Genomic DNA, 25,067 nt, shown 5'->3' with positions numbered 1-25,067 from the left:
ACAAGGACCTTTCATGCCATGCCTGTACGATTCTGTCGCACAGCACTGAGCGCAGCACCTGGGGCACAGGGTAGGATCAGTCAGTCCTCTAGCTACGTGGAGCTATCATGTTAGCATTATGTTAGGATGATGAGATCTCAGCTGGCCCAGTGTAAGAAGAGGTGGCATTGCCGGAGCCAGAGGGCGGCTGAGAGGCCACCACTAGTCATTGTGCACTTAGGGGTTGAACCCAGAACTGCCTAGGAGCTGGGGGAGGGCCACCGATACAAGAGCACATCAGATCCCTCCATCCTTATTGTGGCCTGTAGCCCATACCTCTAACTCACTCACTCTAGGCCCTCATAGCAAAGGCGCCTCATAATTGAGCCTCTTAGCAGACTTAGAATATCGGCCCAACTGGTAAGGAAGTGGTGTTCAGCTGAACCCCCACAGACAGCAGAGTCAAAACTCTGCCTGCCTCTGAAGAAAGAAAAACCAATCACTCCTCTAAGAGCATAGGGTCAGGGGGAGTTCTTTAGAAAATCTGTGCTTGTTTCGTTTAATTATGCCCACTACTGGAAGCATCCTCAGTCATTTGCCATATGTGGATCTGGCCTGGTTGGTCCTCAGAAGTATTCAAGAGTTGTAACCAAAGGAATTTCCAGGCCCTGCCCCATGGCTGTTGACATGACTCAGGAGGGTATGTGATCATGCACATATACGTACGGACATGTGTGGAAATGCACTTCTCAGGGGTCATTGTGATCAGCTGAGTTTGAGATCCAGAGGGCTATACTGACTCCCTAATTTTTCAGATACAAGGTACAATAAGTGATTTCTCCAGATTCCCCTAATCCATTCTTTGAGAAGCTAGGACTGAAAATCAGTCCCCCAGCTGTTAGTCTAGCTTTCTGCTCTGGGCGCTTGACTCCAGTACACAGGCTGATCTACACCCATTGAAGCTTGGTCTGGAAGTGGAGTCAACTCCTTCCTCTTGGTCTTCTGGTGTAAAACAAAAAAAGCATCCTGACTTTTGGTCTGGTCTGGGTGTACTGGGTCAGCCTTCTGGAGTTCACCACAGCTGTGCTTCATTTAGTAGACACAGATGTGGCACACCCAGGCCAGAGCTACAGAGTCCATCTGGTGGAGGAGGGGGCGCAGAGCACCCTTATAGAGTGAGGAAGTGTACTGATCAAGGATTGGGTACTTGCTCGTGGCACTCGGGATGGCGCCTAGGTTCCCGTCTGAGGAAAGCAGGGATGGCTGCCTAGAGGGTCACGAGCCTTCCAGTCCCTCTCACTTCTCCTCAGCTGTCCTCATGCCGAAGCCAAATGTGTGTGCTCCTGTCTGAAGAGACCTGCCCCTGGCTGCCCCTGGCTGCCCCTGTCCCGTACACACAGTGCCACAACTTCCTGGTTCCCTTTCCTACACCCCAGGGTGCATACACACTCTCCTCCCGGAGTCACCGAGCTAAGGAGTCTGCAGGGTGCTGTGTGAGTCACCACTCTAGCCCTTCTTCCTGGTATAAACCACTTCCTCTCAGATCTCGAAGCCACGCTGTTCCAGTCCTCCAAGGCAGTTAGTTACTCTAACTAGTTTGTGGAACCACTTACCTGCAGCTCTCCTGAAAGCCCCACTACCCTGGGCCTCATGCAGGGTGGCAGGAAGTCTGTCTGGTTTTGCCTGTTCAGTGACCCTTTGGCCATGGTATTTCTCTTTTCTAGCTGTTATAAATGAATTTAATTTCAGGGTATAGAAAAGTCTAAATTAGTTTTGTCATTGTTGTTGTTTTGTTTTGTTTCCGAAACAGGGTTTCTCTGTGAAGCTCTGGCTGTCCTGGAACTTGCTCTTTAGACAAGGCTGGCCTCTAACTGAGAGATCCACCTGCCTCTGCCTCCCGAGTGCTGGGATTAAAGGCGTGCGCCACCACACCATGGCTAGCCTAAATTATTTTCTAACCAAAGCTAGTAGCGCCCGTAGACTTTGCGAATTTCATGGAATTTCGTGTCCATGGACATTTTAAATTTGCCAGTCACTGCTAAGGGGCCAGTGACTGAATATATCTTCAGTCATAGAAAAAAAGGTAGGGCCGGGTGGTGGTGGTGGCGAACGCCTTTAATCCCAGCACTCAGGAGGCAGAGCCAGGCGGATCTCTGTGAGTTTGAGGCCAGCCTGGGTTACAGAGAGTGAGTTCCAGGAAAGGCGCAAAGCTACATAGAGAAACTCTGTCTCAAAAAAAAAAAAAGAAAAAGAAAAAAAGGTGGAGGGGAACAGGAATGAGAATGAATATGAACAGAGAGCTGGAGAGAGAGAGAGAGAGAGAGAGAGAGAGAGAGAGAGAGAGAGAGAGAGGATGAATGAATGAATATGAGCATGACTATGACTAGAGAGATGCTGAGCACCACAGCCTGTACTGCTCCCTGCCCTTCCAGCATGGCCTAGGTTCGTGAGACACAAAATGCCTCTGTGTTCTGACACTGAATAATGAAAACCCTTGTGCAGATGTGGGGGGCGGATGGTCAAATGTGCTGAGCTTACTTATAGGAAAAGAAACAGCATATTCTTTTCTTCCTAAGAATAGTATAGGGCTTGTTCCTTTCCACAGGAAGATGTCTGAGGCCCATCTACTTCCATCACCAGCTCCCCAGTTCCATTTACACGTGGTGTGTCACAATGCCAGCCGAGCATTAGGACAGGAAGCTGCCTGGGCTGGCTAAGAAGCAGAACTGAACACAATGGCCTCGGCCCCTAACATGGCAGCGCTGAGTGGGTGCTCTGGGGAGCTGGGCCCCTAGTCCTCCAGCTGCAGGTCTGTGTTCCACTTCTGAGCCTGTCATTCATTGTTCTTAAAGAAGCAGGGAGCAGGCTGGGGGGTAGCTCAGTGGGTAGGGTGCTTGTCTAGCATGCACAGGGCCTTAGACTTGATCCCCAGCACTGCACAAACCAGCTGTGGTGTCCCAGCAAGACAGAAGGCTCAGAAGCTCCCGGTCATCCTCGGCTACAAAGTAAGCGTGAGGCTAGCTATGTGGGCTATGTGGGATCCTGTCCTAAAACAAACAAACAAACAAACAGAAAAGCCACAAACAAAAATAAATGTGGAGAAGGAGAAGGCAAGAAACCACTGAGTCTCTCGCTTTGGATGGCTAATATTTCCTTATAATGCTTTTGTTTGGGTCATCTTTCCCTTGGCAGTTTTCCTTTTGCAGCTTCAAGTGCTGTAGAAGCCAAACCGTCTGCTTGATTGTGTATGTCAGTTACTTGACAGTTGGGCATCCTTATCCTTACTTCATACATGAAAGCCTGACATTCAGAAAGGCAATACTTCCTGGAACTGATTCACAGCTGGGAATATTACAGAATACACATCCCAAGCCCAAGTAGTCTGCTTGGTCCAGAAAGTCCTGATTTATATCCAATGTAAACAGCATCTGCAATATCTCCTTACTTTATACTCTTGCTTTATATATTAGTTTGTAATTCCACTTATTCTAGAAAATTTTCTATCCACAGAGAACCTACAAGGGACACTTTAAAATATATGAAGGATAAGTTCTCAGATATCACCTAAGAGATATGAGATCGGAGTGAGCTGATGGGATAACAGTTACAGAATTCATGGCCCACCTGAGGAAAGCAACTATATCCTCAGTTTTTTTAAAAAAAGCTCATAGCAGTTTCATTTAGAACAGCCAGAATGTGGCTCGTGTATGTAATGAGACGGTACTCAGTAACAGAGAAGAGTGAATATTGACATGCATAACGACATGGAAAAGTCTGAACAATGACCTTCTCAGCAGCAAGTGCCATCTCTCCAGCCTTCTCAGGGGGATGTCAGCCCATCCCTCCCCTTCACTCCTCTTCCCACCCCAGACTTGAACTCCTTATAAGTACAGACCACCGACAGGTGCAGTGCCCGTTGCGCCTGCTGCTGGGCCATGCAATGGTCAGTTTTAAGTTCACATCGAGAGGTACCCAGTGAACTAGTGATGGCACACACCTGTCATCCCAGCGTTTGGAGACTGAGACAGGACGATCACAGGCTTAAGGCCACCAGGACTATACAATGAGGGAGCAAACACCAAGGACCGAGGGTCTGCCTCAGTGGTAGAGCAGTTCTCTAGCGTGCTCAAGGTCCTGGCTTCTGTCCCCAGCATGGGGGAAAAGAAGAAAAAGGTCTACACAGAGGACCAGACTAAGGGGTGAGAAAAGGCTGGATTAGATAGCATGTATAAATGTCCTGTGGCTGCTTTACCATAGGCTGAATGACATAAATTCTCTCATAGTCTACAGACCAGAAGTCCCAAATCAGTGTGTTAGTAGATCTACACATCTTCTGAGTGCTTTAAATGTCCCATGGTCCTCGCCTGGCTTCCTTGGGGCTCTGCAGCCTGTGTTTTATTTTAACCACTCTCACAGTAGTATGGGATTCTGATAATACAAACAAAAAGCCTGGAGATTGGGTAATTTTGCTGTCTTTTCTATTTGGATGCTTTCAAAGGTGTCTTCTAAGGAACAGAGGCCTTCATGTGTTCTGGGTCAGGCTCCTCGCCTCCTCACCTTTTGTCTTGGGAGGTGGCCTGCCAGAAAGAAGTCTCTTTGCTCTGAGACGCCAGTCAAAGCTTACTGCGTGATTCTTCAGAGAAAGCTGTTTTAGAAAAGCCCACATAAGAGTCTGGGAATAGAACTTAGTTTTATTCTTCTGTAAACCCGTGTGGACCTCAGTCTTCCGTACGGGATAGATGAACAATTCAAAAGGAGGCAAGTGCACACTCTCCGAGCCCGTCCTCACAAGGTCAGGAAAGCCCCCCACCCCCGTTGGGAAATCTTCCCTCCACAAGGAAACAAAGCAGCTTTTGAGGAAGGAGCCGTGGGGAAGGAGAGGAGCTCAGAGACTTTCGGGGGTCACTAGAGTTCTGTGGAATTGAGTTTGCTCGTCAAAGACCTCTTTTCCTCTTAGTCACATGTGATGTGTGGGGCCTAGCTTTCCTGTTTGCAGTGTCAAATTCCTTTTTGGAGAAGTTCGGCATTTTGTAGCTCATCAGGCAGATAGAGGCTGAAGAGTGTGAGAATGGCTGTGCAGTGTGTGGTGATGAGCCCTTTAATGATTATCCACTGCAAGGCTTAAAAATAGCTCCGTCCCTGCCTGGGCTTTGTGGATGTCAGTGCTCAGGCCTATATATGGAAACCTGTCTCTCTGAAGGCTGACCTCAGATGCCTCTAAAGGCCCCTGTAAGTCCTCGTTAAGACTGCTAGAATCACTTGTGGTTTGGGTACCAGCTTTGATCCGAACAGAATAAACAAACTCTTGTTCAGTAGGACTTGGCTGCTTCTCTCTCAGTCTCACTTTTTTTTTTTTTTCACCTAAGGGTTTACCTTTTGGATCTTGGGTTTATTACAGAATTATTTTTTAGGGAAGGCAGGTGGGAGATAGGTTTCACTCAGTAGCCCAGACTGGCCTGGAACCCACTGTGTAGCCCAGGCTGGCCTGGAACCCACTGTGTAGCCCAGGCTGGCCTGGAACCCACTGTGTAGCCCAGGCTGGCCTGGAACCCACTGTGTAGCCCAGGCTGGCCTCAACCCACGGCAGGCCTCCTGACTCAGCTTCTAAGGGCCGAGATTACAGACATGAGTTACCATACCCAGCATTAACTGCACAAAATGTATTACCATAAACCCACAAGCAACAGTCTCAGTCTGAACAGAGGTATTTCAGACAGTTGATTGGCACCACATGGTGTGACGTGATGCGCAGTGCAAGGTACACATGTTGTACTGTGTGAAGGAAGCTGCTGTGAAGTCACACTGTGTCACGGGGCAAGTGGGAAACACCACGGACTCATTACAAGCTTGATTTCGAGTTCATCTTTGGTGGCTGTGCATTTAGAAAGCTCTAACAGTTGTCAGTTTTTTCATAGCCCCTACATTCAGTTGACCACCTGTTAAGAAGTTGGTCCCTAAGCGATAGCCATACAACCCAACATGTGCACATTTTCAGATGGCCTCTGCACAGCACACGTGATGGCGTTACTGTTCAAATTCTGTTGGCCCCACCCCGTATGTGTGCACAGCCAGAGGCCCTCAGCCGAGCTGTGGGATGTCTCTGCTCACTCTCTCCGACTTCCTTCTTCCCGAAGACTCTAATGAAATCTGCTTTCTTAGCAGCAATTTCCAGGCTACATAGCTGTTTTATTTTTTAAATCATTGCTGTTTGTCATCCTTCCCTATTTTAGCTGTTTATTTGGCTTCTGAATTCCTCTGTAGATTTGAAGTCCTGTAAAGAAAACGTTGGTAGTGAACACACTTACTAACCTGAAATAGGAAGTAAATGGAAGAATGGAAAAGCTGAGGGAAGGGCGGCCACAGGCCAGACAGTACAGTACCCTCCTGGGGAGATTGCTCGCCCTTAGGGGCTTGGGGGCTTCCCTCTCCTGTGTCTGGGTTTCCTCCCCAGAGAGAGCTTTCCATCCAGCTGGTCCAGTGCAGCTGGTCTCATACAGAAATGATTAGTGCCACTCACGAATACCTCAGCATTCTGCCCATCGAGGTATGCCCGGTGATCGTTCTTACTTCGTTGCTCAGTGCGCACTGTTCCTATACAGATAAACTACAGTCAGCCTCCAGTTTCACTTCCTGGTGCCCACAGGCCACAGGTGAAACTTTCTCTACATTTTCTGGTTAGTCACAGTGGAGATCCTCCCTACTCGGGGTCTGCCGGCTTCCTGCCCAGACACCAGAATCACCACTCAGAGGCTTCTGTTAGTTGCCCTTTCTTGGGAGTAGACTTGAAGATGCAATCCCCAAGGACATTCTCTGTGCAACTTCACCTCACCCCACCTGGTTCTCAGCCAAGTCTCACACCAGTCACCATTCCTCTGACTTCCCGACCGACCCTGGAGAACCTTCATTAGTGCAGGCGTTAGGTGAGCAAAGCCTCACTGCGAATCCTCCAGGGGCTCCTAATGCCTGCTAAGCAAGGTCTGGATGCAGCCCACCTCTCCCACCCCCGACCATGTGTGTGATACACCCCAAATACACCCCAGCTTGTTAGCGCCCTGTCTTACCCCCCTCACCGCGTTTCCTGCTGTTCTTCACAAGGCCCAATTCAGATGTCACCTCTTCCCTTGCCCTGTCATCATGCCATATCCCTTGACTGTCACATTCTGGGCCCTCCCCCTTACCCAGCCTTTGATGTTGGGGTTCTCTCTGCTCACTGTCCCTGTGTGGCCTCAGCACATCCAGTCCCTCTGGCCCTTCCTCAAGTCCAGCTCTCAGTTTACCTGGTCAGGCCAGCTCTCTGGAGCTCTGGAAGTACATTCTAGCTCCCCTTAGGCTGCCTGGTTCCTGGATCCTCACCTTCTCTTGTGGTTGAGGACCAGAGTTCTGCATGGGAATGTGTTTCGTCTCATTTATCTCTTCTCTCGAGTAGTGTGGTGTGTGCTCACCTGACATATCCCCCTCAGGTACATGCCTACATCATCAGCTACCTGAAGAAGGAAATGCCCAATATGTTTGGAAAAGAAAATAAGAAGCGAGAACTTATCTACAGGCTTCCAGAAATCTATGTTCAGCTGCAGCGAGAATACCAGATTTCTGCGGGGGACTTCCCTGAGGTCAAGGCCATGCAGGTACTGGGAGCCCTGTTGTAATGTCTTGAGGAAGTTGTGGGGACTATGATTCCCTGCCACAACACCTAGCTGGCTACAGGAAATATAAGAAAGACTCACAGTTTAATGAAGGAGAATGCAATGAAGTCATCTTCCTAATGATGACCCATGATGATGGCCTCCTATGACTAAAGCAGACATTGTTTGCCTTCCAAAATGTCTTTTTAAAGGGGAGACAATTAGCCAGAGGGCAGTGAAGCTTACATGAGAAAGCTTGCCGACAGCCTGGCCTCGTAGATGAAGTGACCCTGGCTTTCAGACTCCCAGAACCTGAAGGGAATTGGAGCTGGGCTTGCCTTTGAAGGTCACTTTGGATAGTTCCTGCAGCCATACAGCAGGGGAGGATGCTTGGACGGGCTGCTGCTGAGCGCTGAGCTGGGGCTCTGGACACAGATGTGCTTGGCTGTATTCAGCGACAGGTCTGCTGAAAGGCTAGTCTTGGTGGCCTCCGACCTGATTTCAGAACCTCCCTTCACTGCCTTTAGCTCTGGGCAGTTCAGGCAAGCCATACTAGAGCTGCCTTCAGCTGCTTTGGCCCAGCCGGTGTACACTGCCCTACAGTGATGGAATGTCCTTCCGAGCAAGGTCACCATCTTCTTATCCAGTGCAGTACACATCCGCACAGGGCCACAGGCCTCTCTATTTTAAGGCAGATGACATGAACTCAGGTAGCCATGTCATCCAACTGCTTGTGTCCTCACATCTAGTGGGTTACCAGAGTTTATCTCCAAGATCTGCAAGGAGGATGATTCTGCAGTGGCCCAGTGGGAGCTTGTTCGGGTCCTGTGGGTCAAGGAAGATTGAAGAGTGTGTGGCCCACCTCTGTATCTGGCCCAGGAGTCACCGCCCTATGGGAACATGAACCCTCATGGGCATAAGAAGCTAAAGTCTAGATTTGTATGTAAATCACATACATACATTCCAAATTTGGGCTCTAATTTTTAAAAACTCCTGGGTAGACTAAGCAAAGGTTTTCACTTGAGACCGATTGTTATATCATTCACTCCAAGCCACAGAGGATGGCCCAAGTGAGAGTATGGCTGAGCTTGGGCCTCAGAGGGGAGAAGAGGAGGAGGAAGAAGAGAGTAGACAAAATAACTCACTATTCTAGTGTCAGCTCTTTATGCCTGGGGTCAAGGTGGGTGCTTCTGGTGTGATCTGGTCACAGGATCTAGCCAAATTGTTTGTTCTGTTGTTTTAATTATTCTCTCACACAATACATTGTGACTGCAGCCTCCCTCCTCCCAGCCCCCACTTCCCTCCCCCAGATCTGCCGCTCCTCCCTTTCCCTTCAGAACAGAGTAGGCCTCTTAGGGATATCAGCAGAGTGTAGCATAACTAGGCACAGACCCTCACATGGAGGCAGGATGAGGCACCCAGTAGGAGGAAATTTGTTTTACGACAAATACAGAGATATCTTTTTTTCTTTCTAGCAATAAAGTGGGTATTCTGTTCAGAAGAGGAATTACTTTGCTTCTGGTCACAAGATGGTTAGTTGTCTCCCAGAGATGACGACTTCTTCTTCTTCTTTTTATTTTTTTTATTCTTGGTGTTTCTCTGTGTGGCCTTGGCTGTCCTGGAACTCAATCTGTAGACCAGGCTGGCCTTGAATTCACAGAGATCTGCCTGCCTCTGCCTCCTGAGTGCTGGGATTAAAGGTGTGTACCACCACTACCCAGCTGAGACTTTTTCTTTTATATTCAGGTTATGCCCTGCATCCCAGGGCCCAGCTGCAGAACAGCTGTTTCCTTGTACCTTTCAAAGGGAACTTAGGATCTTGGCTTAATTGAAACTATGAAGAAGCACCCACCATGCGCTATAGCACCACATGTGTGCACCCATTAGCTGTTGTTACACTTCCCACACCGCAGGGTGACTCTCCGAGACCCTGAAGCTCTGCTGAGGCCCTCCGGGCTCTCACGGGGCCCATAGGTGAGCTCCCATAACAGAGCAGACTCCAGAACTAGAGCTGTCTATGAAAATTGCCCATCTGGGTCAGAGGACACCCAGGCCTCCCAGAGCTGGGACAAAGGATAATCCCCGGGAAAGGAGTCAGGGAGTCCAGAGTCTCAGGAGCAGCCGCAGCCCAGTCAGCTGGAGTTGGGGTGAGTGGAAGCCTATGCTGAGAATCCCTGTGGTCAGGACCCACATTTAGTAGCTTCAGTGAGCCCAAGTGTCCCGGGCAGAACAAGGAGCCCCAACCTGAGAGCTGTCATGTTCATGTGTGCTCATTTAGTCACTCATCCAGGAAAATGTTAATTACTGGGGCCAAGCGTTGTCCTAGGCCCTGGAATACATCAGTGGGCAGACATAAGAGTGAGAATAATTTAGTCTTTGCCTTAGTGACACATCCCTGGCTGCAACATGAATGCTGTGGGCTTCAGTGTAATTAGTGATTTCATGGCTGTGAGTCAGTGTCTCTTTGTAAGGTGTAACTCCAGAGTCCAGTAGCCATGACATGCTCACTGTCCTTCCCCATCATCTAGGGCAGTGGTTCTCAACCTTGCCACTGCTGCGACCCTTTAAGACCTCCCTCATGGTGTGGAGACCCCAACCATCAACTTAATTTGTTACTACTTCAGAACTGTAATTTTGCTGCTGTTAGGAGTCATCATGTAAATATCTGATAGCAGCCCCTAAAGGGGTTGTGACCCACCGGTTGAGAACTGCTGATCTAGACTGCAGTAGGTACTCAGTAAATACATGCTGAGCTTTCCCTGAGGCTGTTGAGGATCTAGCATCCTCAGCAACAGGCATTCAGTTAACACCAACTGTGTATGGGTCAGAGGTAGAGGCTAAAGCTTGGTCTACAGAGCAAGATCCAGGACAGGCACCAAAACTACACAGAGAAAACCTGTCTCGAAAAACCAAAAAAAAAAGAGCTTGAAAATGATAGTCATGAACTGGGTATATGTCAGGGTCATGAGGGAGGAGAGTTCACCACAGCTGGCTTCCTGGTCAGGGGGTCTCACATCTGTTACACTGAGCCAAGTGTGTGTTTCCATTCCCTTAGTACCAGGACAGGCTGCCTGTGTCTCCTGTGCCCTGTCCCAAGGGACTGCGGCCTATTGTGCAGTACTGACCTGCAGCTTGAGAACACTAGAAATAAACACTCTAGTGGTATTGCTCGCTCGGTTGTCTGGAGAATTTGACTCCCATGTGGATGAGTGACCATGTTTTAACAGCAGAGGGCAGCAGAGCCATCCCTATCTGCTCGTCCCTACCACACATTGGAAAATGGGCTCTGGTGAACTTGGAGAGTCATCGGGCAAGGATAACCCAGCTTGAGACTGGGATAGGAACCTGCTCTTTGGAAGGAGCAGCCCCAGGATTCTGGACCCAGTGGTACAGTTGTTGATCTCTTTAAATCCTGACTACGTGACTATCCCAATAAAAAGACTGCTGTTTGGAGGGCAGTCGCTTGTCCTCCACACCCCTGCTCAGGTCTGTGAGTGCCACAGGGACCGGAGTTTGCTTTCTGGGAAGATACAGCTGCTGCTTTCTAGTCATTCCTGCAAAATTGTGGCCGCTCCCTTTGTTTGCTCCTACAGCTTCTGTCAGAATCCTGTCCTCCGCAGGCTGGTAGACAGTTTGGGCAGACATAATTCCACATGTCTGTTCGCCAGACACAGGGACCCTGTGTGCTCAGGGCTCAGACTCATTCCCCAGGGATGGGGTAGGTGTTCCTGCACCAAAGGGCATTCAGACCTCTTACCCAGTACCTTGGGAATGTTTATGTGGGAAGGCCTCTGTCCTTCCTCCTCAACCCCTTTGTCCCCTCAGCTGACTGTGACACCGTCAGCAGAGGTCCTGAGCACTGGTAGCATTGTACGGTGCTGAGGGTGGAGGTGATGCCCTGGTGCCTCTCATCAGATGCAGGACCCAGAATTGAGAACCCGTTTTAGGAAGCAGGACTGTTCTGCTCGAGTGCTCAGCCAGGTGCAGATGCCGAGTTTCAGCCCAGCAGGTCGGATGGTACAGTGGGTGGGGGGGGGGCTGCCTGCAAGTGTGCCGGGAGATCTGAAGCCATGATAGAAAGCAGTCACCTTCTGGCCGCTCTGCAGGCTGCGTGCTGTGGCTCCTGTCCGATAGGAACACAGAATTCCTGCCCTGCCACACACCCTGAAGATCACAGTTTTTGTTCTCTGCTAGACACAGCTGCCATATCTATCTACAAAATGACTTTGCTAGGTAATTCAGTGTTACGTAGCTATTCAGTGTTAGATCAGCCATGTGTGGTAGCACACGCTGATAATCCGAAAGACAGTAGGACCTGGAGTGGCGGAATTCTTTTTTATTTTTATTTTAGATTACATGTATGCATGTGTATCTGTGTGGGTGAGAGTGCAGTTATCTGCAGAGGTCAGAAGAGGATATCGGATCCCATGGAGCTGGAACTACAGGTGGTTGTGAGCCACACAACATGGGTGTTGGGAAAATGGGTGTTCTGCCGTTTTATATGGGCGTGCTCTTAACCTCAGAGCCATCTCTCCAGTCCCCACCAATTCCGTTTATTTATTTGCTTGCTTGTTTGCTTTTAGAGACAAAGTCTCACTGTCTAGCCCTACTGGCCTGGAACTCACAGAAGAACCCCTGTCCCTGCCTCCAGAGTGCTGGGATAAAGGTGTTTACCATGATGCCTGCATCCTCACCCCCACCCTGCATGAGCTCACCTTGAATTCTTGACCCTCCGGCCTCACCTCCTGAGTGCTGGCCTTAGAGGCACATGCTGTGCCTGGCTTAAATCTTCAATTTTCACTCCCTACTTCTTCCCCGTTTGTTTTACAGTGAAAGCACGCACTTGTCCATGCCAATCCGCCCTTAATAGCCCATCACACTCTCTGTCCAGAATGGCCAAGATTGGCTTCTTTCTGGGCTCCCCTGTCTCATCTCCAGGAAACTACATAAGTGAATAAATAGCCTCTCTGCCTCCACACCCTCACTCTGTCCACAACTGCCCGTGCAGAAACACCCACATGTAAAACCCACTGCAGTGAGAACTGGGAATACAGAGCTTGGTGGTAGAGTACTCACCCCAAGTTTAATTCCCAGCCACACACACAGACAAAAAATAAAACAAAACCCAACAACTCAGCCACTGGCTAGAGAAGTGATAGGTGGTTCTGCAGTTAGGAGTTCTTGCTATGCACACATGAGAACAGTGTTTGGACCTAGCACCCATGTGAAAGCTGGACGGACGCGGTTCTACTGAAAGAATGATAAATGGCGCTGCTGGTGGAGCTGGTTACCAGCGGAAAGGTCACGGTCACAACAGAACCCAGTTGCTTAGTATCGGAGAGCTTTATTAGGAGGAAGGGGAGGAGGGACAAAAGGACCAGGCCTGGGGAGGAAAGAGAGAAAGATGGCGGGGTGGGGGGAGAGCAGAGCAGAGCAAAGAGAGGGTGGGGTCTGCGTCCGGCTTTTAAGGGCTCCCAGGATGGAGCTACAACACACATACGCTGATTGCATGACCACCCCACACACCACACACACACACACACACACACACACACACACACACACACACACACACACACACACACACACACACAGTCGCCAACGCACACTAATGACGTAAGATGCAAGACCCTTGCTTAACTCCTGAACTGTGTATGTGCAGTCATGTAGCTGGAGTGAGGGCAGAATTCTAACATCTGCCCCTGCCTGTAACTCTGCCTCTTGAAGGGGCTGGAAATTGGAAGGCCACTGAGGCTTACTCCTACCCAAGAAATACAGGTTCAGGGAAAGACCTTGCCTCAAAAGTATCAACCAAGAGTGATAGAGGAAGGTGCCTGATAACTGCCCCTGGCCTCTTTGTGTGCTCAGGCATGCACCCCACCACACACACACCCCATTCACACAGACACATACACACACACTCTCAATGTTTCTGCATTTGCTAGGAAAAAATGTGGAAGACCATTTTTCATTATGTCTTTGAGTTTGCTGATGTTAGGGCCTAGGCAACTCTTTTTGTTCAAGGCCAGAGAAAGCTCAGCTCTAGTCCCATCTGTCACAGCAGTGAATAAAGGAGGTCCTCCCTGGATATCCAAGGAACCCAGAATTCTGAGTTCATATGTGCTTGCAGGAAATAGCCTTCCTTAACCTCAGACACCTGGTGTGATGTCCCTTCTCCCTTCCAGTTACTTGGTTCTTCCTTTCTACTGACTTCTTTATATTTCGTGTTCTCCTTTTTGCACAAGTCTTTTTTGAAAGTAGACAGACACTGAACAGCTGGTGTCTTCTTCCTCCCGTGGGATCAAGGCTCCTTTAAAGCAGGGCCCGTCCCTGGTCCCAGGAGAGTATCTGATGCATAGGAAGCGATAGGTGATAAGGTGTGGGTACATGATGGCTTCATGAAGGGTGGGTAAATGGTGGGCAAGTGGGGGATACAAATATGGATGTATGAGTAAGCAAAGACAAACGAGATAGAAAGGGCTCTCTCTCTATCCCCACCCATGAAGCCTCCGTGACCCTCCTCCCCAGCCCTCTCTAGAGCCTTTGATCTGCTGACAGGCCGCTTCTCCCCAAGAGATGGGGTAGAGACCTGTTGGGACCCGGCTTATGGTGCTCAGCCCTAGCTTTCAACTTGTGCTTATTTGTGCATACTTTTGAAATAACTAACTAGTCTACAGCTGCAGGACTCCCACAGCCCTGACAGGAACCTTCTTGAGGAAGCCTTTGTGCAGTAGGCTGTGCCTCTGTGGGGATTCCCTGCAGGTTTCCAGTTCTAGGCTCATTCCTAAAGAGGTTAAATCCAAGGAGCATGTGCCCCAGGCTACGTCAGTATTATTTTCAAATAATCCAAAGGCAAAGTTCATTTCATCAGAAGCTAGGGGAATTAAGACAGGGTGTTGCTATGTAGACCAGGCTAGCCTCAAGCTTGCAGCAACTCTACAATCTTTACCTTCTGAGTGCTGGGATTATAGGTGTGTGGTACCACATACAACCAGCTACAAAGTTCTCAAATAATAGTTTTTTTTAAGGGGGGGGTGTTTTAATTTTCTAAATATAGTCCTTAAGGGTCTTTTTCCAGTCTTCCGTGATTTTTTAATTTATTTTAACTCTTTACAATACATCCCAACTGTGGCCTCCCTTTCCTCCCTTCTTCTCAACCTCTCCCCACCCCCAGATCCACTGTTCCTCTATTTCCTTTCAGAAAAGAGCAGGTCTCCCAGTGATATCAACCGAACTCAGCATAACAAGATGCAATGAGACTAGGCATATACCCTCTTATCAAGACCGGGCGAGGCAACCCAGTAGAAGGAGAGGGTTCCACGAGCAGACAAAAGTCAGAGACACCCCCTCTCCCACTGTTAGGAGTCCCACAGACACCCCAAGCTAAAGAACCACAGCGTGTATGCAGAGGGCCTGTGCAGACCCGTGCAGGCTCCATGGCTGCCGTTTCAGTCTCTGTGAGCCCCTATGGCCCTATCTGCTGGATTCTGTAGACCGTGTTCTGGTGTCTTCAACCCCTCCGGCTCCTGCAATCCTTCCTCTCCCTCTTCTGCGGAGTTCCCCAGCTCCGCTTAAAGTTTGGCAGTGGATCTCTGCATCTGCTCCCATCAGTTGCTGGATGACGATTGGGCTAGGCACTGATCCTATGAGGATAGAGAATATCATGAGGGATCATTTTGTTGATTTTTTTTCATATTTGGTTCTACCCTAGGTCTCTGAGCCATCCAGCTTCAGATTCCGACCGTCTAGGCAGCGTCAGGCATGGGCTCCCTCTTGACCCTGAGTTTTTCAGCAAAGCATAGTAAAGAGTTAGCAGATGTGGACTGTAGTCTTAACTCCATCTGGATAGCCCATGTGATTGTAAAACAAGGTTAATACTGGCCTTTGTCATTCCCTTGATTGTTGTGAACATATTTGAAGTGTGGAGCAGAACCTTTCTGAGAACATACTGATTCTCTGGGGCATTAAAGACAGGTGAAAGGTTTTTTCCAAAGTCTCGGGATTGCTAAGTAGAGAGAGCAGCTACTGTACAGAAAGCCACTTTCAATCCTGAAGCTGTTTCTTGTTCTTAAGCCCCTCTTGCATGGGAGCTTGGACATGGGAGGCCCAGCAAAGAGTTCTGAAAGGCAGAGGGTGTGGTGGGATGTCTGCTTTAGGGGAGACCCAGCTCCCTCCAGCGCCTCCTGCAGAGACCATAACTCCGAATCTGGTTTCCCCTCCTGTAGGAACAGCTTGAGAACTATGACTTCACCAAGTTCCACTCGCTGAAGCCCAAGCTGATCGAGGCCGTGGACAACATGCTGAGCAACAAGATCTCCTCCCTGATGAGCCTCATCAGCCAGGAGGAGATGAACATGCCCACACAGATGGTGCAGGGCGGCGCCTTTGACGGCACCACAGAGGGGCCCTTCAACCAGGGCTATGGAGAGGGGGCCAAGGAGGGTGCTGACGAGGAGGAGTGGGTGGTGGCTAAAGACAAGCCCGTGTACGACGAGCTCTTCTACACGCTGTCGCCCATCAACGGCAAGATCTCGGGCGTCAATGCCAAGAAGGAAATGGTGACCTCCAAGCTGCCCAACAGCGTCCTGGGCAAGATCTGGAAGCTGGCCGACTGTGACTGCGACGGCATGCTGGATGAGGAGGAGTTCGCACTGGCCAAGCACCTCATCAAGATCAAGTTGGACGGCTACGAGCTGCCCAACAGCCTGCCCCCACACCTTGTGCCCCCCTCTCACAGGAAGTCCCTGCCGAAGGCTGACTGAGGGTGCACAGCCGGGGTGGGAGAGGAGGGGGTGCCTGGGCCTGAAGTCTGCCATGCTACTGGCTTGCACACCTCAGCTCCTCAGTGTGGGGTGGGGAGAGGCAGACGCCGACGCTTGATGAGGCCCTTTCCCCTCTAGCATCCCTAAGTTTCTGTCAAAATATTGAGAAGAGCACTATATATGGAGATTAAAAGTCTAAGAAGAAAAGAAAATTATCCAAAGAAAAATGTAGGTGTGGACACAGGCTGGCGAGCTCTGGGAAGTCAGGGAGTGAGCTGGGGACTGACTGGAGGCCAGGGCTGTGCTGGGCAGCGTGTTACTGTGAGCCTCAGTCCTTCCGAGGGCACTGAGGAGCAGCAGAGGTTGACCTAATTTATTTCTCTTTCTGTGTTTCCTGCTGTGTTTAGAGGGGAACAGAGCAGAGGGTTTCTGCTCTCTCTAGGCTGACACCAAAGAGAAGACTAATACGAGGTCTGCGAGAGGCTCTTCCACGTCTCTGGGTGCCCCTCCCTCCCGCAGCCTCCAGCAGAACAGGCAGCCAGGCCAGGAAGACCTGCCTTGACCCAGCACCTGCTGTATACACGGCCCTGCAAGCCTCTCTCCGGCAAAGCTGAATTCAGTTAGGAATTTGGAATCCACAGCCTCTGTCAGCCCCTGGCAAGACCTCTAGTTAATTAGTGTTTCAGATCGTGTTGAGGTCTAAGGATTGGCCTTTCTTCCCAGTTCACCCAATAGGTTGCAGCAAAGTCAATGTATCAGACTTAAGAGACAGTTCCCGTCTGTCACCAAGTGTGCCCTTCGACCATTGAATGTTCCCAAGGCTTTTTGGTAGGTGGCAGAATTTAAATTGAACAAAGCCTTGTCTTGACTTGTGTAGTACTAGAGACTGTGGACCCAGGTAAAGAAAGACTAGCTCCATCCTGAGCTGTCAATGGAAGAGATCAGTGTCTTGATGATGACACTATTGTTTGATTTTTAAAGAAAAATATGCATTTTATTGTGTCGAATTGTGTTTTCCTCACAAGATGAAGCTTTCCTGTAGAAATCTTTTGGGTAACACCTTTTCTCCCAAGCTACTCTGCTTCCCATCAGGAGTGCCTGACTGGGGCCAGGATTGGTCTGCGCACACACCCTTCTGCTGGCTCTTCGGTGTCCTTTCCAAGCCTTTGGATTTCCCTGACCCATTTATTCAGGTGCAGGGGCCACCTCCCACCACACCCCTGCTCTGGGGCACAGCTGATGAGCACTTTTCGCCGTCTTTTAGGCAGTAGGAGTCACGGCACAGCAGTGACCACATGGCCCGGCCCTGGCAGTACCACAGATGAATGAATCTGAACTGTGCCCCTGAATATTCAGAAAAACATAACCCCACCCCTAATTGCCTGCCTCTGGCAACCTCAGGGTCAGAACTGTAGATTTAAGAGAAAATGCTAAAAGCTCACATCTATTATCCCAGTACTTGGGAGGCTGATGCAGGAGGGTTACCGTGAGTTTGAAGCCTGAACTACATTGTTAGTTTGATGACAGTCTGTTTCAAAGCCAGGGAGAATGTCACCATCATGCTCCCTATCTTACTTTCTAAAGGACAGTTTTAAGAGGAACATGGTGTGCCTTTTACTTGGAATGAGTGTGTTTTGATTAGCTGGACACACATAGGGGGATGTTTGATCCTGGGGCTGTAACTGAGTGCAGGCATTCCTGTGGTGTGAGGACCCTGGTGTCCAACGCGTGGTGGTACCTGGGAGGGCAGCCTTCCCTCCCAGGGTCTTGCTGCTTTTCCTCTGCACAGTTGTCATGTATCTACACAAATACAATCACAAGCGTATGTCTCCTGAGTGTCTCTGAAGTGCGTCCGTGTGTTCTGGGTAGATAGGACCAAATGGCTTCTTTACAGAACCTCAGGCCTTTCTGGGGACAGCGGGCTAAGATTTCTGGGATCTCCCTGACCGCTCCTCTCCACCTTCTGCTGGGAGAAGCCTAGCAGCTGAGCCTCAGCCTGCTCTGACCTGGTGACGTTCCTGAACAAAAAGAAACCATGAGTCTACTTTTCATAATATTCTGTGGTTCATCTTGGTAAGTTGACCAGAAAGGAAAACACCAGAGAGGGTGAGCAAATGAAAGATTGTATCCCCAGAACCAACACGAGGTTCCCAGACTGTTCAGAATGCCCCTCTCCATGCCACCTGTCTGCTCTCCTTGCCTGCACTGCCCCACCCTCAAGCGTTAGTTCTGTGTCACAGAAACACTTGGCAGTTCAGTTTCTAGGAGGCAGGGTTCAGCGGCTCCATCGCTGTGGGGCTGAGGTGAGGCAGAAAACCACAGCAGCAGGAGCACACGGCAGAGGAGGCTGTCGCCTCTTGGCAGCCGAGAAGCGGAGGGAAGGAGAGCGGGGCCATTCTTCAAAGGCGTGCCTCAGTGTCCTGCTTCCTCATCATCCGCTCATCTTCATCCATGATAAAGTCAGAACCCTATGGTCCAATCACCTCTCTGTTGACCAAGCCCTCAGTCCATTTCATATCCAAAACCACATGCCACATCAGCCCAGTTTTCAAAGATGCCATCTCAGAGTGTTTACATACAGGAGGAAAGGCAGAAGCATGTCATCTGCGACTGCACAAGGACTTCGTGCCCTCCCTGGTTCCAAAGACCACGTTTGGAGCCACCACATGGCATCGGCTCGCAGGAGCCTCTGCGGGTGAGGGGAAGTGAGCATTTCAGCTAGGGCCTGCCATCCTCACCTGCCAGTGGAGTCCTGCTGAGCCCAGAGGAAGAAGCTGCCCTTGGCCATGTGGACATGCCCCAGTTCGTGGGGCAGGCAGATGGCCAGACAGGATCACCTCATGCGTCAATGTAACAGCAAGACCCCAGAACGGGGAGCCTGAGTTTATTCAAGTAACCCTGGGCCCAGTTCAAGAGCGTATCAGATTACGTAGTATTTAGCAACAGTAAAGACACAATGCCTCTTTTTTTAAATCTGTTTTAAAAATGTCGATCCACACTGGCTCTGGCTTCTTGTAACTGTGCCCACTTTTCAAGAGGAAGTGGTCCCTTGGTCCATTTTGAAAGGAGATGGAAGAGTCTGGAGAGTATGCCTCTTCTCCATGCCATCCCTGTGACCCCAATTCCTTGTGCATCCTCTCTGGGGAAGAGGTCTCACAGAGGCACATCACTGGACAAAGACCCTACATCACACCTTACCTGAGAAAGATTGAAAGCCCAGGCCGAAGGGACTGTGGGGGCCGGTCCTGCCGGGCTGTGTGGTGGGGCAATGCTGAGCACATTCCCGAGATGCAGCCCTCTCTCCTGCATGCACTTCAGGTTGCACCACCTGTGCAGACATTGGGCTTTTCCCACCTGTCACCCCTGCACCCTTGTGATGATGCCAGCCTGGGCTGTCATTCAGCACAGCGTATTCCTTTTCATTATCACCCTGAACCATGAGGTTTGGGTACAGTAGACCCCTCTCCTCTTTCCAGGATGGATCCTGTCTAGCTTAAGCCAATTAAAGTATTTCATCCCTCTAGTCAGAGACACCAGTTCAAAAATATAATCACGTTTCCTAACTCAGTTGTGAAGAGCCCCAGCACTTAGAAAGATGTTCCATCTTCCCTCTTCTCTAGAACTATAATGTAAAGCAGGGGCCTTATTGGTACAAGGCTATAAATGGCATTGAGAAGAGGGGGATAGGGAGGGCGTTGGGCTGGCCAAAAGGAGGCATTGAGCAAGGCATAGGACACCCAGATCTGCAGTGATGTCATTGGGGATGCTGGATCAAACAGCACCCGAAGGCTTGTTCCTGCTAGATTGTTCTTCAGTACACTCCATCTATATCACTCCATCCAGCTCGAATAGAAAATTCAGTCACTTGGCAAGGATTCCAAACCACACTGTCCTTTCACCAAGGGTTTAATCATTCACAGCCAAAGAGGAATTGGTCCTTGTACAATCAGTGGTGGCTCTGGCTGCCATTGGAGCAGGGGGAGAGAAGAGCAGTCCTCTAGTCCCAATCCAACAACTTCTATATTTTTTTTAAAGATTTATTTCTTTTTATTTTATGTGTCCAAGTGCTTGCCTGTAACTATGTGTGCTGTAGGAGTACCTGGTACCTGCATAAGCGAGAAGAGTTCAGATGCCCTGGAACTGGAGTTTTGGGTGGCTGTAAGTTGCATGTGCTGGAAACCGAACCCAGGGCCTCTGGAAGAGTACCCTTAACCACTGAGCCATCCCTCCAGCCCCACATCCAACAACTGAGCAGTTGTTCTTTTTAACCCTATCAACAAGGAGTCATATAGCTCTGTCTGGCCTCAGACCTCACATCACACAAACCCAGAGGGGCCGAGGATGGATCCCTCAGACCCGGAAGTCTCTTCTGAAAGCTTTCCCTTACAGATGAGACTGGGCACCTCCAGGATGGAATGGTGAAGACGAGGCTTCCCCTACAAAACAGGGATTGGACCTGAAAGACCGTGCGTCTCCTCCAGAGTCTTCCTTGGAGCTGACGGTGTCTGGGGCTCCAGGCAGGCCATGCAGGGGGTGTTCCTCCTGTACTGCAGTCAGGAAGAATGCACACCTGCCCCGGGTTGCATACAACTAACTAAACTTGGGCCCACAGTCTCTGAGATGGAGGCTCCGGGAGCGGGTACAGGGAGGTGTCCCTGGGACCAAGGCTTATGAAAGAGAGCAGAGTCTCTGGCAGACAGCCTCTGGGAGGGGGTTGTTGGTTACAGGGGAGCAGTAAGCGGGAGCTGCCCCCCGCCCCCCGAAGCTGTTTTTCCCGGTACCCTTGCCTGTCACAATTCAACAGTCACCGGCTGCCTTCTCAATACTTGGCTGAACTGAGCGTGTGGCCCAGATCTGGTCAGAGCCTGAGAAGCTGAGTACAGGATGTTACAGCTCCCTGTGGCTGTTCTCAGGTTAGGGAGGGGCTGTCAGTCAGTGCGTTCCTCCCGACATCCAGGGATGGGGTGCAAAGAGGAGGTGAGTCCACAGCTTTCATCCAGAAGCCCTGACCACTGATGCCTCATTCAGACTTCAGCAGCCTGCAAGGTTCTCCCCAGAGCCAACAAGACCATCAGACCCTCACCTGCTAAGCAGGGAAGCAGCCAGGGGATGGGGTAAAGAATGAAGGGGACCCCCTTCCAATAAGCCAAGCACATTCCTGAGCCACCTCCTCCTGTCTGGGCTCCGCCCTGTAGCAGGTGGGAGGACAATGCTGCCTGTGTGCCATTACCCCTGACAGGCGAAGGGGAGGGCCAGACTGTGGCCCCAGCTCCAGCCTGACTTTTCTGGTCATCTCTCTCCCTCACTCCCCAGGCCCTGCTGTCTTGTGTCTCAATCCGACAGTGGGGCACCCTAGCGAGGACCCAGACATCAACGGCCAAGGTGAGCGGCCCGTCTTCCTTCTGCCTGCCAAAATTAAGCCAAAGAACAGGGACCAGTGGCTGGGGCATAGGACTAGCGGCAGGGGTTCGGAGAAGAATCTGGAAGGTTGGGGGTGGGGTGGCTCTGGGTCATTCAAGTGCAGGCTACCAGTCAGGCTTCTTACCTGCTTGGGTTTCGACATAATTCCTACCCTTCACGGGGACCTTGGCAGAACAGGGCCCCAGACTTCTGGCAGGAAGCTCATCAGTACCCACAGCGCTCCCGAGCCTCCATGCCCCCACCACCTCCAGACACGGGGAAATGTCCAGTAGCCATTCGCCCTCAAAGAGCTATAGGTCCAGAGGCTGGTTGTCCTCTCAACCCTCCAGCTCCTTAGCAGCAGTGTCCCTGAGGAGGAGGCCCAGGCCCGCAGCTCAGCCCTGCCGAGTCTGAGTTTGGCAATGGACTCTGAGTATGAGATTAGCCATGTCCGCAAGCTCCAGGCTCAGCACGCACAGATGCAGGAGAAGACCTTTACCAAATGGATCAACAACATCTTCCGCCTGGGCCGGGTAAGTATGGCCTGGGTGCCTCCAGTTCTGGCCAGTGGTGACCTGGGGGCCTGTTGTGGGATCCCCGGCCTGTAGCTGTTCTAGCCTGACCTCCTGGGCTTTAAAATGGAGTGATGAGGGGCTGCTGGGCTGACCCCACATCTGCCCCAATCCACTCCCCAGGTGGGCGTCAGGATCCAGAACCTGTACACAGAGCTTTCTGACGGTGCCCACCTACTGCGGCTGTTGGAGCTTATCTCCGGGGAGGCCCTGCCAACGCCCAGCCCAGGCCGCCTGCGTGTGCACTTCCTGGAGAACAGCAGCCATGCACTGGCCTTCCTCAGGGCCAAGGTTTGTTCTGGGAAGGGGGTTCTGTGTGGACAGCTGGGTGAGCAGCATCCAGAGGTCATCAAATGAGGGCTAGGCCTCAGGCCGAGCAGGAGATCTGGGCCTGAATACCGGAGGTGCAGCCGAGGCTCAAGAGCCAGCAACAAAGCTCTCCTTGCACGGTGCACTTGACTTAGACGGCCACCAGCTGGCCACAGCAGGAACAATCTAGATCCCTATCAGGACTGAAAACATCCCTGTCTGATAAGGGAGGATTGCAGCATTCTTGGCTGAAAGTGTCTGGGTGTTCTTAATCTTCTCATTTCTTGACCCTGGACATATAGATCCAGAATGATTTATCAGGCAGGATCCATGGTCAGCCGGGCCCAGGTGTGCCCACAGGAGGCTGGCATAGAGAAGGGTTTCAGGAGGGCACCGGAGTCACCTGGGAAAGACACAAATCAAAGAGATGGTCATTAAAAAGAGGCAGGAGTTCCCACGGCACAGAGGGGCCCTCGTGACCAGCGCCACTGGGCTGTGCAGGACCCTTTTATATTGGCTCCTGGCCTTGGGAGCTGAAGATGGGAGGTAGTTGGCCCGGAAGTTGTGAAGCCATGGAGCTGGCTCAAGCTGGGCTGAGCCTAAGTGTGCCTGGCTCCTGTGTCCTGATGGAAGTGACATGCAGCACCCTGGAGCCTGGAAGCAAGGGGGACAAAAGCCATTGGAGGGGGAGCAACTGTGATTCCCCAGCACCTAGAGCAGCAGCAAGCCGGGCCCTGTTCAGATCCAGTGACAATGGCCGTCCCCTCGAGGAATCCAGACGGATGTGAGGCCTGCAGCTCTTCTTGCGCTGTTGGTAGTGGTGGTGGTGTTTTAGACAGGTCACGTGTGCAGCCTAGACTACTCAGAACTCCTGTATCCTATGCTGGCCTGGAACTCTTGACCCTCCTACCTCCACATCCCAAATGCTGGGGTTACAGGAATGTACCTCCACACCCAGCTTCCTTATGAGTTTGTTATACAGCAGGCCACTGACACTTGTGGAGGTGATAGCCTCGACTCTCTAGCCATCCGAGGCGACTGCAGTCAAGACTGGATGAGGGAGTCGCCCCAAGCCCAGCTCAACCACAGCTTTAATTCCCCTAGAGTCAGTTGTTGAGTAATTCCTAGGCTGGGTGTGGTGGTTCCCATCATTAGTCCCAGCACTAAAGAAGCTGAGGCAGGAGGATTTCAAGTTGGGGCTACCCTGGGTAACACAGAATAATAACATAAAATAATAATGTCTCAACACCTATATGCACAGACACCACCACCACTACCACCACACCAAAGTCTGTCCATTTGCTGATTTCCCCCATCATGATCAAGTTCATTGATCAGCTGATATTGCTAAACCTGAAGCTGGGAGAATTGATGCTGGCGAGCTGGAACAGAGGAGCTCTCCTTTAGCTGGGTGTCACACCTCCACGCTAAGGTGAATACAGAGGGCTGAGTGGGCCAGGGAGAGGAGGAGGTGCGGGCTGCGATCCTCAGAGACCTGTGAGGTACAGCAGAGTGCACCCACAAGGTGCAGCGCTGATGACGTTCCTCTCGCAGGCCCGGAGAGCCGCTCACAGCTGTTCTGGTCTTACAGGGCGTCTCTCCTTTGTTCGTTCAGGGTCATCGCAGCGACCTGGTATATGCCAGTAATAAAATTCTACGAAGAATTGAGGATGCAGTGGGGAGTGAAACCAGCACCCCCGCCATGAGAGTAGGAGTGTGTACTAGGTGTCTGTGTAGTAGGAGACAGAGCGGATGCGTGTGTCTGGGTAGGAAGGAAAGTCACGGTTTCAGCTTCAAATAAGATAGTTGAAATGGACCATGTGGGCAAAGCGATACCAAACTGGAGGCTGAAAGGATGAAAGGGGAATAATTGTGTGGACATCCGGGGGGTAATATTTTCAGACAGCTGAGACAGCCAGCCTGTGCCAGGGCTCTAAGGCCTGTGTTAGAATCAGGCACCAGAGTTGCCACAAGCAAAGCCGGAGTCCTGATCTCAGAACTCTTCTGCCTTGGTGCCACATGATTCGGTAGAGAAGATGGAGCCAGAGGGTACCAGGCAGATCCTGTGAGTCCCTGCTCTATCTGTCCTGAATTAACCAGTCCTCTCCTCTAAGGAACAAGATCTAGACCAGAGGTTTCACCCTTAGTGCTCACAGTGCCATCCACTGTTCGCTCAAATGCAGATTCCTGGGCCCGGGCTCTAGAGAATCTGGATGGATGGAGTTGGGAACCCTGAATTCCTAACAGTTCTATTGGAGTTGAAATACTGACTGAAGACTGAGGTTTGGGGTGATCCAGGGACCTAGCCACCCCCTTGAGATGCGGCGGCAATGGGAGGAGGAGGCGCAGACACTGGCTGTTGTCTGTTTAGCTCACTTGAGACCCCCCATTTCCACGTATGAGGGTCCACTGCCCAGGCTAGT

At 50.8% G+C, this 25,067-nt stretch overlaps 2 protein-coding genes across 4 annotated transcripts in view; both read left to right on the top strand.

Annotated features, from left to right (window-relative positions):
• The window catches only part of Ehd4 (EH domain containing 4), a 70,954-nt gene extending 52,766 nt beyond the window's left edge, over positions 1-18,188 (top strand). For 2 of the 3 annotated variants that reach the window (XM_006991238.4, XM_076570421.1), the window contains exons 5-6: positions 7,440-7,604; positions 15,827-18,188. In XM_006991238.4, coding sequence (XP_006991300.2) covers positions 7,440-7,604; positions 15,827-16,363 — 702 coding nt within the window. In that variant the 3' untranslated portion in view covers positions 16,364-18,188. Of the gene's footprint in view, positions 1-159; positions 162-2,584; positions 2,799-7,439; positions 7,605-15,826 lie in introns of those variants that run through there. The other variant, XM_076570422.1, reaches the window with a different exon arrangement.
• Positions 18,189-18,327: 139 nt separating this feature from the next.
• The window catches only part of Sptbn5 (spectrin beta, non-erythrocytic 5), a 48,083-nt gene continuing 41,343 nt past the window's right edge, over positions 18,328-25,067 (top strand). Inside the window, exons 1-2 of the mRNA XM_076570423.1 lie at positions 18,328-22,296; positions 22,459-22,626. Coding sequence (XP_076426538.1) covers positions 22,186-22,296; positions 22,459-22,626 — 279 coding nt within the window. The 5' untranslated portion in view covers positions 18,328-22,185. The remainder of the gene's footprint in view (positions 22,297-22,458; positions 22,627-25,067) is intronic.

Source organism: Peromyscus maniculatus, chromosome 4 (assembly GCF_049852395.1).
Source record: "Peromyscus maniculatus bairdii isolate BWxNUB_F1_BW_parent chromosome 4, HU_Pman_BW_mat_3.1, whole genome shotgun sequence".
Classification (NCBI taxonomy): Eukaryota; Metazoa; Chordata; class Mammalia; order Rodentia; family Cricetidae; genus Peromyscus; species Peromyscus maniculatus.
Note: the sequence above shows the minus strand (reverse complement) of the source record. Positions and strands in the feature narration are given on the sequence as shown.